The sequence below is a fragment of the Argopecten irradians genome, chromosome 5, assembly GCF_041381155.1.
Source record: "Argopecten irradians isolate NY chromosome 5, Ai_NY, whole genome shotgun sequence".
NCBI lineage: Eukaryota > Metazoa > Mollusca > Bivalvia > Pectinida > Pectinidae > Argopecten > Argopecten irradians.
In genome coordinates, this window is record NC_091138.1 from 37,926,452 (window position 1) to 37,941,495 (window position 15,044).

Sequence of the window (15,044 nt, forward strand, 5' to 3'; positions counted from 1 at the left end):
CAATATAAAAGGTCTCTAGGAATTGATAGGAGTCATCATTACACTGAAACATCACAGATGATTGAGCACTGCATGTTCTCTGAGGAAAACAATTTTGATTAATACTAAGATATCTGATCAACATTTTACAATGTTCTGCTGTGTCCTAAAAGCAAAAAAAAAAAAAAAAAAAAAAAACCCCAAAAAAAAAACTGAGGATATGGATTCCTTTAATGCGTTTCCAGGTGGTACAGTGGTCAAATTGTAAGAGGAGCAGGAAAAGTCACTGGCAGACAGGAATTTGAACTTGGAATTTCCAAAACATGTGCCATATGCTATGCCAATTTGTTAAGCTGTTCACCTGTGGTCAACACAGTCCAGAAATTTTAATGTTACTTTCTTTCCTCCCTTTGTCTTAAGGACTCCCTAATCATCTCGGGTGCAGGTATCCTCCTACAAAGCATCTTCTCCATGCCTGAAACACCAGAGTTTGGTCATGGCACCAAATGTAAGAGGATGCTGTTCCGATTGAACTATACCTACATAAGTCACAGACAATCAACCTGATCCTGCACCTTTACATATTACATATCACCTGCCATAGACCTAAACCTTAACAAAATTATGGTATTAATTGCCAAGGTACCCTGATCAGATGTGAGAAGGTGTAAATTGGGCTATAGCTTCATTGCTTTGCAATGCGCTGGGTTTTCCATGAGCTAATCTGGTAAAAAATCCTTTGGTAAAATCATATGGTGTGATCAATTATAGTTGGTACAGATGTTCAACAATTTAGCCCTTATTTAAAAAAGTTGAATTTTAATTCAATTGTAGAAGAACAGGGAAAATATACATTCCTGTCGAGTGCCCCGATCAGGAATCAAACCAGGGTCTCTGACGTGGCAATCTACAGTTCTACCGACTGAACCAAAGCATGCTCCTTTTACTCAATATTTTGTGTGAATGAAAAGCTTTAAAATGAAAAAAAAATCCTACCAAGGCTTTTTCTCTCTGTTTTTAATTAAATTCTCTGTTTTTTTGTAGTAGAAATGAAATAAAATTTGCGTTATTGTATATGTGTATATTTGTACAGGGCAGCAATGCACCTACAAGGATTTAAGCTGTAGCACTTATTTTAATGTTAAATGTATGTCAATACAAAATATTAGCTCTAATAGATAGAATTTCCCAATAGACTTAGAAAGGTGACTATTGATTAAAGTGGTGTACAATGGTGACTATTGAATTGTTATACACAATGTATTTACCTTATTCCTGATGCCAAATATATAAATCTATAGTCTTAGATTAATGACGACCCTCACTGCACCGACATTCTGAACATCGTGACATTGGTGATCCAATGTACTGAACATGATATCCAGTTTCCAGACGACTTCAATTCATTATTAATACTGTAATCTATATATCACATCTGACATGACCTTCAACATTATACATTCTAAAAATGAAAGTTTTGATATCATTGATACCCTATAATCAAATATCTCAACCATTTATCATTATCTTGTCTTTCGTCTGAAACTTTGAATGAAAATTCTTAAAGGTTAATCTTATATAGCACAATCTGATCTCTGAAGGAAATAGAGACAGCCTTGGATTAAAGAAATTTTTTAAGTTACATTTTGTAGTTAACAAGGCTTATTGAACATCAGTCTTATTCATTCAAGACTCCTGAAATAACTAGAGCTGATATTCCCAGCTCATATGATCCTTTATTTTTATGCAACAATCTGCAGGAATTTCTTGTACATGTATTTAAAAACCATAAGTAGTAATGCAGTCTACAATATGATGTTGACCTTTTGACATTTTAATTACCTTGACAGTTAGTGAAAATGGCAAGGAAATATTGTCTAACTAACAAATACATTTCACACTTTGATATTTCTGTGACCTTGAACTTTGATATTTTTATAAACTTGACATTTGTTGATAGACAAGGAAGACAAGGAAAAGCGATGTAGTCTGAAATGACCATGACTGTTTCAAATTTCAACAATCATTAACCATGTCATATTTCAATAACCTTGACTCTTTTGAGATTTTAGTAACCTTGACCTTTGTTTACAGCTTTGGGGACAAGGACAACAACACACGCCTGGAAGAGCTGATGAAGCTACACCACCTACAGAAGCTGATGAAGGAGTTCAGCTACTTCAAACCCCCAGACATTGTTCTACAGGAAGCCACCAGCTATTTTCCAGCCAAGGTCCAGAAACGCGTTCCTGGGGCTATGAACATGGCCGAGTTCAAGGACGCATTTAGTCGTGTCCTGGAGACCCATGAGTATGACGAATACTTGGAGAAACTCTTCCAAAAGGTGAGGTTTCAACTTTTACACCAGTACATTTTTGTCCATGTCATGGAAGGGGGGAATTTAGTGTTAAATACCAATATCATTTCCATGGTGCCACATCACATCTGACCCAGTCATGTCATTTGGAGGCAGAGACATTAGAGTCTTCAATCATATCTAGTTTCTGTTACATTTATTAAGTCCCAATGTACCTATGTTGTGTAATATAGAAATATTCTTTATAAAATTTGTTATAAAATATTTTCATTTTCAGAGAAGTTCTTTGATTGCATTTACATTTTGTTGCATTTTGTTTTGTATAGTTAGACACAACCTGTGATGGATATGTAGACTGGAGTGAGTTCTGTACCTACATGTTACTTCTGTATAGAGAGAACGACTACATGAGGACAAAAAGAGAAATCCCCTTCCTGGTGGAACCCAAAATCAGACATATTGTACAGAACAAGGTAAGATCAAATTATTTACAAAGCTGTTTATATACATATATATATATGATTTAATAAAGTCAGATTAAGTGCAAACAAGTGTAGATGTCCATAGTGCAATCAATAGGTCAAAAGTGAAAGAAACTGAAACATGAGATTATCTAGTATAATCCATAAATTATAGAATTGAATACAAAATTAGAGTGATATTAATGTAATTAATTTATCTTTTAATCATAGAAGTTTATCGAAATGATATCTTACGCTAATTGTCTCATTGCCTATTAATAAAACTTATAAAATTTGTTTTTAGCAAGAACAGTCCACAAAGGTCCTGGCATCAGAGAACCCCAGTCGTTACGTCACTGTCAGTAAGGTAAGTAGATGTTCTTGTCAATATCCATTATACAGGTGCTGTCCATACTATTTGCCTTGAATTTAATTTTAAATCTTTCAGCAATTTTGCTGAAGTTTTGAGTCACTTTAGTAATGTACATTTGGATTCTGCAATCTTTTTCAAGGAAATGTTGAATCCTCCATTAGTTTCAATTGATATTTTCACATCATTTTACTGGAGTCCTCTGATAATTTCACTGAAATTTTGAGTTTTTCAGCAATTTCACTGAAATTTTGAGTTTTTCAGCAAGTTTTCAGAAGACACTTCAATATAATTTTCCAAAGTATGATTTCTGATTCAGGAGGGAGCGATCACAGTATGGCAGAACAATATGGTCATGGAGAAAGCCTACACAATATCTGATGATGACGCAGAACTTAATGCTCCCAAACGTCGGTTTAAGATGTGGGTAACCGACGCCATATATCTACCGAACTGTAACAAATTAGCGCTGGCATCCACCAGCCGTGACATCCGTATCTTTGACTGTTCTACGAACCAGTGGTTTGAGGAGTATAACCTTTTTGGTAAGGATATTTTTTGCTCAAATATTTTATCTTTGTATATTACAGAATTATCTCCCTTGCAGAGGTATTCATTGTGATGCAATTATTTTGTGACTGAAACTCACCTGTTTTTCTTAGAAAAAATATAACATTAATGCTTGCAAACACATGATGTAACAATTTAGAAGGTAATGGTGAAGTCTGAGGGTTTGCCAGCTGTCAATCAAATTGCCCTGATAGTTGCATGTGACATTGCATTTCACATTGTTCATGCTCAGATCTGACATGTTCCTTCCTCACTGAATGTCTATGTAAGCGTGTATGGTGACAGCTGGGCTTGCTTAACTTCTGCTGGATATAAGTTAAAGATACATATGAAAAAGTCAGTAATAAGACATTCTAGCTCTAGGCAGTATCTAATAATATAGGTGTACTATATATTTTTATCTACAGGCAAGATGTGCCTTTATAATAGTTCCTCAATGTAAAATTTTCAACATTTTATTTTCATACTAACTTGAAAAGAATTTATGTAAGGATATACACAGTATCAATTTTGCAACTAGCATTGTTTTATAAAGTTCACATATTAATTTTATAATTTCAGCCATGTCTGATGTCCCATATTGCTTTGACTATTGGTATGACAAAAAGGTAAGTTAGCCATTTAATAAAAAATTTCTAACAGATTAATTGTAATCCTTTGTTTGCAATCTAAATATAATTTTAGGCCATTGGGCATAGTTGCAGAAATTGAGATGTTACAAAGTTCCAATTCATTCTCAGAATTCTTCACTATTGTATTCTATTGTGTCCACCAGAATCCTGCTGCGATGTCCGTGCTCATATTTGGTGTAGATGCTGGTGCTGTTCATGTGTTGTATTTCAAAAAACCTCTCACTCAACTCTTCGAAACTGCTTTTAAAAGTGAAGATGGAGCTCAAAAGATATTCTGGAGTGTAAGTAATAAATTTTGTTCCTAGCCCTGTTAGGAGTTACAGTATGTCTTTCTGGTGTTCTCAAAAATGGTCTCACGCGCTATTTTATTGAATGAGCAAAATGATCTTCTTACCATTGTTTTCTGTTTCTTAACAGGAAGTAGAGAAAGGAGGACATTCTCGTTACGTAGGCCACGAAAAAATTTTACACGATAAAGTACAACAGATCCCACCTCATCTCATCCGACAAGTGCAATATATCCATAGTAAAAATTCCATCATCTCATCAACTAGTTCACCTAACCGATCCATCGTCATCTCCGACATCAACAAACTCAAGAAACAATATGTGTTCAACATCGAAAAGGTAAACAATATGTGTTCAACACCGAAAAGGTAAACAATATGTGTTGAACATCGAAAAGGTAAACAATATGTGTTCAACATCGAAAAGGTAAACAATATGTGTTCAACATCGAAAAGGTAAACAATATGTGTTTAACATCGAAAAGGTAAACAATATGTGTTCAACATCGAAAAGGTAAACAATATGTGTTCAACATCGAAAAGGTAAACAATATGTGTTCAACATCGAAAAGGTAAACAATATGTGTTCAACATCGAAAAGGTAAACAATATGTGTTCAACATCGAAAAGGTAAACAATATGTGTTCAACATCGAAAAGGTAAACAATATGTGTTCAACATCGAAAAGGTAAACAATAAGTGTTCAACATCGAAAAGGTAAACAATATGTGGTCAACATAGAAAATAAACAAAAAATAAGGGGAAAAAATGTGTTCAACAGCAAAATTATAAAAGTTGTGTTCAATATGCATGAAGTGGTTTTTAAACACTCGAAACTTTAACTATATTAAATAGTTCATAAGTATCCAATATTGGTTTTAATTTTTGATATTGTAGGGCATAGAATGTTTTGATTATAATCAAAATTTAAACATTCTTGTGACCGGGAGCTTGGATCACATTATTCGTATATGGAACGCCTATGTAGCTAGCCGACCTATTGCCGTGTTAGAAGGTCATTCTACAGGAGTCATCGGAGTAAAGATTCACGAAGGCCTTATGCAAGTGTTCAGCTATTCTAAAGATGCTGTAAGTTCTGCAGAATTACCTAAAATCAGGTGTTTCATCGATAATTTTCATTGTGTATTTCATTGAAAATGATTGAAACTACATTGAACTTTCAGTTTTTCATATTATACCATATCTGACCCTTGTTATTTCAATTCAAACTTACTTTCTTTGTATTTCCTTTTATAGTCAAAAATATGATTTCCTGTGTAGGAAAGTAATTAATAAGTGTTAATTTTATTACCTGTAGGTGGTTAAGGTGTGGGACATAAGAGAACACACCTGTCTACAGACGGTGGTGCTGAAATTCCCAAGTAGTATCCACGGCCGGATGCCGGAGCATGGACAGTTCCCCATGCACCTACAGTTGTCACCCCAGGATGCTCTCATTGTTACCTGTAACGATTATATAGGGATGCTGAAGCTGGGACAGACACACCTGCCTAAACAACAGTCAGTCTCTACACATGACACTCAGCTTTGTTCAGCCATCTACAACCAACTGTTCAAACAGGTATGGGAAACTAGCCGATAAGGTAGATAATAAAGGTATTTCATTGCAATTGTTGGAGACTGTTTTTTCTGTTTTGATTCCTGTAATGGATTGGAACATAATTCATACTTGTATATTGGTCAATCTCACTGAGACAACGTGCCACATATCTTAAATCTAGATTACTGTGAGCTATATTAAAACCTCACAGTGACCTCAAATTAAGAAAAAAAATTGTCCTGTGTCTCCTATATCATTAGGTACTTCATACTTGGTATAGGGTTACAACAAGGTCAGAGAATTCATCACATACCAAAACTAGGTCACTGTAATCTACATGATACGTTTGACCAAAATTTTAGGCAATGCTGGTTTGGACTCAATTACTGTAGAGTTGTGAAATATCATACCCAAATATATGTAGGTTAACTAGTGTGAGACTTACAGTGGTTAAATTGTCTTGTATATGTACTTTGATTAATTGCCTGAATATAGAGATATAGTGAAAAAAAATCCTGGATTTATAAAAGGTTGTGACTGGCTGTGACTCGTCCAACATTGCTGTATGGGACCTAGAGAGCGGTAGTAAAGCCATTGTGTTCTCTAATGCTCACGGGGAGGAGGAAATCACATGTATGGTGTTCGACGAATCCTGGAGGAGGCTCATCACAGGGGCTCGTAATGGAACAATTAAGGTAAAAATCACAGGAGCTTGTTATGGTACAATTAGGTAAAAATAACAGGGGCTTGTGATGGTACGATTAAGGTAAATATCACAGGGACTTGTAATGGAAGAATTAAGGTAAATATCACAGAGGCTCATAACAGTTCAAATTAAGGTAAAAATCTCAAGGGGTTCATAATTGCAGATACCATTAAGGTAAGTATTGCAGGAGGCTAATCATGGGGACACTGCATTGTAAATTAAGGTCATTATTACCAGGTACAACAGGAACTTTTATTCAAACAAAGATAGAAAACATTAAAAGAGGAATGCATTTGCTAGGAAATTCATATCAACATTTAAAAAAAAAAAATTATTAAAAAATTATTGATACAAATGGTATTGCTACTTCTGCAGGTGTGGAACTTCCAGAATGGACATAATCTCCACAAGTTAGAGGCTGTTGGGGAGGCTGAGGTCACTGGGATAGTGCCTGTCATGGATAAAAACATCATCCTAGCTGTCGGCTGGAGTCGCAAAATCATAGTTTATGATGACTCAGACGCTGATGTAAGTTTTTGTTAGAAGGTTTACACAACAATTTAGCTTGTACACTTACATCACTTTTAGTGAAATGATTGACTGTTAATGATAAATATTGTCACCAATGACTTGTATGCATTTGTTTTGTTACAATTGAGAACAATTGTGAGCTTTCTTGGCAATTCATAAGAGTGTGTTAATTACTATTGAACAAATATTAATATGGAGTTGAAGTAAGGAAACATTATTTTAGTTTGATCTTTTTTCATTACAAGCTATAATAGCACATAGATTTTGCTATCACAGAACCTGTATGTACCAGCCAACACTGACTGGAAGGGGGGACAACTCCATGCTGACGACATACTCTCAATGGACTTCTGCTTGCCTCAGTTCCTGGCCACCGGTGGTTTTGATGGCGAGATTACGGTGTGGGACCTAGAGACGGAGAAAATCTTTGTAAGGCTTCGCCGAGGACAGAAACCAGACATGTATGTTACTCTAACTGTAAAAAATAGAAAATTAGTTTCAGCACCATAGCTTAAATTGTAGGCTACATATTCTCATATCAGAAATTCTTGTTACCACAAACTTTAGTACTAATGGACTTGTGTTTTTGCTATGTAGACTTTCTCAGGTAACAGTATGATTTAATGTTTTCTAATGTTGTTATCAGAACAAAGAAGATTGAGGCGATACAGGAGCAGCACAGCTTCCTCAGTAGTTACAGTACAATGGACATGTTAGAGGAAGCACAGATGGTGAAATCCTCACAGACAAATTCTGACCCCCGACCTTCCTCAAATACTCTCCTGTCGCGGCCAAACTCTCGCCACAGGAAGTCACACAGAATAGCAAAAGGGTAAGTCTCTGATAATGGACATCAGATGTATTTTCTATATACGTGTAAGTCCTGGGATGATGCTATGATAATTATTGGTATAAATAAATATAATATGACCAGGCAATCAGCTCTTTTTCAAGATGATTATACTTAGTCACAAGTCTAACTTAATTATTCAGATGTTAGAACCTCAATATTTTATGTATTTATTGCCCAAGTATTACTGTTGATATACCCTATATATCCCTTTGTATTTACAGACAGCCAGTCCCTGTAGATAAACTCCTGTTTCTACGGTCCCGCTGTGTAGGCCGAGGGTTAGAGGTCGCCATGCTGGTGTCCAGTGAGGCTGGTTACCTACGCTGGTGGTGTCTGTTCACTGCCAAACACGAAATGGGTCAGTTACCTCCCCTTGGTTGTGTCCGTTAACCACCAAATACAATACATATCTCCCCCTGGTGGTATCTTTATTCTGCCAAACCCAAAATGGATGAGTTATCTCCTCCTGTTCATGTCTGTTTGCTGCCAAACACAAGGTGGGTGAGTTATCTAAACCTGGTGATGTATGTTGACAACAAGACAAGAGATGGAATACTATTACTGATGATGTCCTCAATTTCATAGTTACTGATCATTCTTGGGATAGACCCTAATTAACTGTTCCACCATGTTATCTGTGAGCTAGCCACCAGCTTCTACAAAGAAATTCTGTGGTAAAATTACTGATTCTTGGTGATTAACGGAAAAAATTGAAAATTTCTTTTCTAGTTTATGATATGAAAATGTTACTGGGTACGCATTTGAACTGTTTTTCTGAATTGTTGTATATTTGCAGGTTATTTCTATGTACCGGACACTAAGGATGAGTCTGTACTGGCCATGTGTACAAACCCCAGTAATTCCTGTCTCATCACCGGAGACACAACAGGACAAGTCAAATCCTGGGACATCACCGAGTACTGTCTCCACACCACAGAGAGGGTAACCTATCTGTTTATGTCCTCAATACTGATCCATGAATATACGATATAATTACATCACCACCATCAAATAGGGGAACATAGAGAAATTTTCTCTGTTGATGTGAACTCATAAATAAAACTGTTTGAGAGGTGGTGACAGGTAGCTAGCTATTGAGAGGTGGTGACTGGTAGCTAGCTATTGAGAGGTGGTGACTGGTAGCTAGCTATTGAGAGTTGGTGACCGGTAGCTAGCTATTGAGAGGTGGTGACTGGGTGACTGGTAGCTAGCTATTGATAGTTGGTGACTGGTAGCTAGCTATTGAGAGTTGGTGACTGGTAGCTAGCTATTGATAGTTGGTGACTGGTAGCTAGCTATTGAGAGTTGGTGACCGGTAGCTAGCTATTGAGAGTTGGTGACCGGTAGCTAGCTATTGAGAGTTGGTGACCAGTAGCTAGCTATTGAGAGTTGGTGACTGGTAGCTAGCTATTGATAGTTGGTGACTGGTAGCTAGCTATTGAGAGTTGGTGACCGGTAGCTAGCTATTGAGAGGTGGTGACTGGTAGCTAGCTATTGAGAGTTGGTGACTGGTAGCTAGCTATTGAGAGTTGGTGACCGGTAGCTAGCTATTGAGAGTTGGTGACTGGTAGCTAGCTATTGATAGTTGGTGAGCCGGTAGCTAGCTATTGAGAGTTGGTGACCTGGTAGCTAGCTATTGAGAGGTGGTGACTGGTAGCTAGCTATTGAGAGTTGGTGACTGGTAGCTAGCTATTGAGAGTTGGTGACTGGTAGCTAGCTATTGAGAGTTGGTGACTGGTAGCTAGCTATTGATAGTTGGTGACTGGTAGCTAGCTATTGAGAGTTGGTGACTGGTAGCTAGCTATTGAGAGTTGGTGACCGGTAGCTAGCTATTGAGAGTTGGTGACCGGTAAATAGCTATTGATAGTTGGTGACTGGTAGTTAGCTATTGATAGTTGGTAACCGGTAGCTAGCTATGGAGAGTTGGTGACCGGTAGCTAGCTATTGATAGTTAGTGACTGGTAGCTAGCTATTGAGAGTTGGTGACCGGTAGCTTGCTATTGATAGCTGGTGACCGGTAGGTAGCTATTGATAGTTGGTGAATGGTAGCTAGCTATTGAGAGTTGGTGACTGGTAGCTAGCTATTGAGAGTTGGTGACTGGTAGCTAGCTATTGAGAGTTGGTGACTGGTAGCTAGCTATTGAGAGTTGGTGACCGGTAGCTAGCTATTGAGAGTTGGTGACCGGTAGCTAGCTATTGATAGTTGGTGACTGGTAGCTAGCTATTGTTTCAATACCTTCTCTACAGATCTTAGCAACCATACTGTATTGTTATGGCCACCATAAAAAGCAGGTGGTGGGAGCAGTATTGTTATCTGTCTTGTGTGTCCCATCCTGTCCTGGCCCTATAATCATTATACAAGGTGAATGACTTCTTATTATTTGTTTACAGAGAGTTAAGACATGTCCCCCACTGAATGTGTCCTTCAAGGCCCATGACTCCGCTGTGGTCAGTGTAGAATACGTCAAACACGAGGCTGGAGAGTTCATCCTGACAGCCTCCACAGATAAAACAGCACGACTCTGGACAATGGAGGGTCACTATATCGGCACCTTTGGTCAGGTAGGCAGATGTTTCTGTGTGAAGACATTCACAGTATGTTCTTAATTGTAGGGAAACAATGAATTTTTTGATTTGTGATGACTAATTCCATATTTGCCATTCCTATAACAATTGCAAATAACTTGTACATTATTCAAGATGGCTGCCATGACCTCTGATTGGTGGATCTTGTTTCCAATGAATCTGGAGGCAATTAGGTCTTCAACGTCTTAAAGCATTTACAAATGCTCTTTGACGGAAGTGATATTGTAACCTACAAATTTTATATCATTGTTATATCCCACATCTTATGTATACTTTTATATTACAGAAAAAGTTGTGGAACCTGAAGAACAAGAAGACTTGGTGTCATCCAAAGACTCCATGGAATGAAACAGGAATTAGTAAATTAGATGGTAAGGAGAATCAAGATTTGTATTTGACTCCATTATTATGGTAAAATATGCAGTTGTACTTAACATATCTAATATATTGAAATATTTTGTCATAAATCATATGGACAATACTTTACACACAAGCACTGTCTACCACAGGACTGTATTGCTATGGGGCCCAAATTGATCATAGGAGAAGCAAATTAAATGAAGCCTGCTAGCACTTCATGTTTAATTTGCTGCTGTCCAGTTGGCATTCATGCTCCCATAATTGCCAACGGAATGCAGTCCAATGATTATATTTACATTTGATAAAAAAATTATGATAAAATCTCATGAGATTTTGCATCTATAATGAATAAACAATTCATTTGGACATGAATAAACAATTCATTTGGACATCCATTTCCTGTGATCATATTGATAATGACGTCAAAATAAGCAGTTGGCAGTTCATACACTGGTGAACGCCTGCTTTGTCTGGTAAGGTTACATAGTTGGGTTGCAATAAAAGTGTAAATATAGATGTATATGATTTAATATTACAGAAGAGAAGACGAATAATAAAGACAAATCAGATATCACGGTAGAAACAGAAAATGAACAGGTCAAAGGTCAGGAGGAAAATAAAGAAAATGGGGAGGTAGAGGAGGAGGAAGAGGAGGAAGCAGATGAGGAGTCTGTAGAGGTCAGTACAGGGGATGATCCTTTATACGTTGTGGTGATGTTGTATGGTATAGTACCTAACTTTTTATACTATTTTTGGTGTTGTTACAGAGTTCTCTCCCCTTACTTTTTGATGATGGTGTATAAGTACAGAATATATGTATAATCTAGGGTAACAAGGCTTGTCAGCAACATTCACAGCTAGGTCAGGATAATTCATATAGAAGATAAAATGCTAGGGTCGAAGGTAACGATTTATAGAGTTCTCTTCTCTTGGGAGAATGCACATCCTTGATATTCCAGGAGTTCCGATCTCTATACCCTAGCTGGACTATAGTAAAATTGAAGGCAGATCAGGGGAACAAATTTGAACCAATCACAGGCCTGCAAAAAGTTTCTTTGAAGATTACAGAGATAGTGACACACAACTTCAAAGCCACATAGTCAACCACAGTGTACTGTTGGCTCTTTTGATGTACATCAAAGGACCTGATGTGTTCTGTTGCCTCAAATTTTACTATGAGATAGTCCAGGGGTGTAGAGATTGTAAGTGATCGGAACCCCTAGAGTATCGAGAATGGAGAATATATTGATGGGTTTTATCATTTAATTGTTTGCATGCAAAAATTACAATGTTTTCTCTGAATAGTTTTAACTTAACAGCTCTTTTAAACAAATGATGCAATGATCCATATATGTTCTCAAGAGTAAGACTCAATCACTTAAAGAAATAATGCACTAGCATTATCAGGTTATAAGGATAATTTGATTTTATCTTGAGGCTAACAGCAACACAGTAACTTCTACATGAGGAATTTATTTTATTGATGGAATACTTTAAGTGTTTATAGTGATTAAGTCTTCAAAAATAGTAAAATTTCTATCATATCTGGCACATTATTGACAACTTGCAAAGTTGCAGCACAAAATGCAAATGAAAATAGCTAATATAGATGGTTTTATTAATTGAAATTTGAAATTAAATTGAATTTTAACAGTGAATATTTATCAACAGTTCTATCATTGATGTAATTTGTATTTTGTACGTTTCTATTGATATTGTTATGTCTTTTACTATCATCCTCAAGTCCTAATTAAGGGTCTTCATAAGCACCAAAAAATACACTACCTAATTGGTTAATTGATATATTTAGATATCATACAATGAAATAATGAAGTGAGAAGGGAGATTGTATTTTAATCAGACTTTTTTGATGTAGTAATTAAAATTTGAAGCTTAAAGATGCTCCACCGCTGACAATGGTATTTTTTCACTATCAAAAACAGGAGCAGACAACTTAGTATTTTTCTTCAGTTACAAAAGTTACTTGCTTTACACCATTACCATTGTTGAAAAGTTTGAGCTTCTAATTTTACTTCAAGTTTTGAATATCAAAAATAATTAATTGCATCCTGAAAAAATTTCGTTGCACTATATCCTATATGGTATGATGTACTGATTGCGCATGCACCAAAGGCAAAATAAATTATTTTGTATTATATTTTGTGTTAACTAGACATATATATACACGATTAAACACCAATTATTATTCACATTATGAATATCATTTATGCTCTGTCGGCGGTGGAGCATCTTTAACTTATCGTGTTAAAGCTGTGTTTTTTGAAAACTAATCCTTTTTTTTTATCATTTTTATTTTTAATAACTATTTTTATTAAAATTTGGTTTGTGTGTGTTTGTGGTGGTTTGGTGACCCTAATATAATCAGACATTAGATTGCTTGACTGACCAGCTAACTGACCAATTGACCAATGCCAGTGGAGAAGGGGTATACATTCTAGATTTAAACTAACTTTATTAACTCTGACATACTGCATCACTACCTGGAGAACCGATGGAGAAATTAATGATGCTGCTTGAGGGAATAAAGACATTATAATATAATAGAGTATGTAGGAGCATAACGGAGAACTTGATACAGAAACCAAATAAAATAAATCAGTTTTACATGAAAGAAGAATGGGACAAAGCTTCATACATGTAAATACTTCGTATGTGGGGAGAAATATATGATACTCCTATAAATTCTTAGACTGGAAGACGATTCCACTTTGAAAATAAGTCTAGAAGAGAACATTGGCTTATGATTTGTAAGCTAGTTGAACATGATATTTTCATCCAAAGGGTTTTGGGAAGAACACATCACATTTTGAAGAGAGTAATTACATTTCTGAAAGTAGGAACCAATACAGGGGTTCAAGATCCCAAAACGACAATTGTAAAGTACACTTTACCGTCGTGTAGTCCCACCTTGCGGTGATTATGATCTCACGAAACTCTCGTCAAATTGTACTTTACCCTCTTTGTTTTGGGATATAAAAACCCCCTTATTGTTCAACAAATTTTAGAAGCATGGTCGTGTATGTCCTAAACTTTAGATCTGAACATATTATTTTAACCAAAACAGAGCGACTTTTGAGCTACTTGATAGATAGATACCCTGGCATTGGTATTTGGAAGGTATGGATTTTGTGTCAACACTCTGTTTGTGTTAGTTGTTTTTGCACTATGGCAGTTGTTGCCCATACAGGCTCCCACGTTAACGACACTTGGTGATGGGGGTCACAACCTTAACCTCAAGGTCAGGGCACAGACTATTGACCTTGGGTCACTTCGACCTGAGCGCTCCAAGGTAGGTGTGTCTAATGTTAACTTATTGCATGCTTTCTTATTGTGTTTTCTAATCATTGTTTTGACTCTAATGGTATTTATGTAGTTTGTCTGTAAATATTGAGAAAAAGAAAAGAAAAACAAAGTATGTATGAATTTTATGAAAGTCTGGGTAAAATTGTCTAGATGTCTATAGACAATGGTCCTAAATGGGCCTGAATTGCCCACCTGCTAATTGAGGTGCATAATATAGACACAAAATACTTGGAAGTCCATTTAATTTGAAGGTCAAGGTTATCATTTGAACAAATCTGGTAGTCATTTGTCCAGACATGTTATTGGTACAATATCAATATCTCTAAGCCTTTTTTGTTTTTAAGTGAATTAAAGAGAAAAGTTGACAGACTGATACCATCAAAAATGATGAATTTGAATAAATTAATAAAAGGTTTTAATTACTGTTGAAATTAATTATATTTTTCAGCTAAATAATGTTTTTATGCCCAAGCATGAATTGGAGGCACTACAGTGTTACCTATATCT

At 36.1% G+C, this 15,044-nt stretch overlaps 1 protein-coding gene across 7 annotated transcripts in view; it reads left to right on the forward strand.

The window, feature by feature from the left end:
- LOC138323759 (cilia- and flagella-associated protein 337-like) overlaps positions 1–15,044 on the forward strand; it is a 70,174-nt gene that overhangs the window by 44,660 nt on the left and 10,470 nt on the right. For 6 of the 7 annotated variants that reach the window (XM_069268585.1, XM_069268584.1, XM_069268583.1 and 3 more), the window contains 19 exons: positions 2,074–2,323; positions 2,623–2,769; positions 3,062–3,124; positions 3,447–3,672; positions 4,259–4,305; positions 4,473–4,610; positions 4,747–4,956; positions 5,514–5,705; positions 5,935–6,198; positions 6,708–6,872; positions 7,259–7,411; positions 7,691–7,875; positions 8,061–8,246; positions 8,489–8,625; positions 9,064–9,209; positions 10,659–10,829; positions 11,140–11,224; positions 11,752–11,891; positions 14,422–14,523. In XM_069268585.1, the coding sequence (XP_069124686.1) occupies positions 2,074–2,323; positions 2,623–2,769; positions 3,062–3,124; positions 3,447–3,672; positions 4,259–4,305; positions 4,473–4,610; positions 4,747–4,956; positions 5,514–5,705; positions 5,935–6,198; positions 6,708–6,872; positions 7,259–7,411; positions 7,691–7,875; positions 8,061–8,246; positions 8,489–8,625; positions 9,064–9,209; positions 10,659–10,829; positions 11,140–11,224; positions 11,752–11,891; positions 14,422–14,523 (3,007 nt within the window). The remainder of the gene's footprint in view (positions 1–2,073; positions 2,324–2,622; positions 2,770–3,061; positions 3,125–3,446; positions 3,673–4,258; positions 4,306–4,472; positions 4,611–4,746; positions 4,957–5,513; positions 5,706–5,934; positions 6,199–6,707; positions 6,873–7,258; positions 7,412–7,690; positions 7,876–8,060; positions 8,247–8,488; positions 8,626–9,063; positions 9,210–10,658; positions 10,830–11,139; positions 11,225–11,751; positions 11,892–14,421; positions 14,524–15,044) is intronic. The other variant, XM_069268586.1, reaches the window with a different exon arrangement.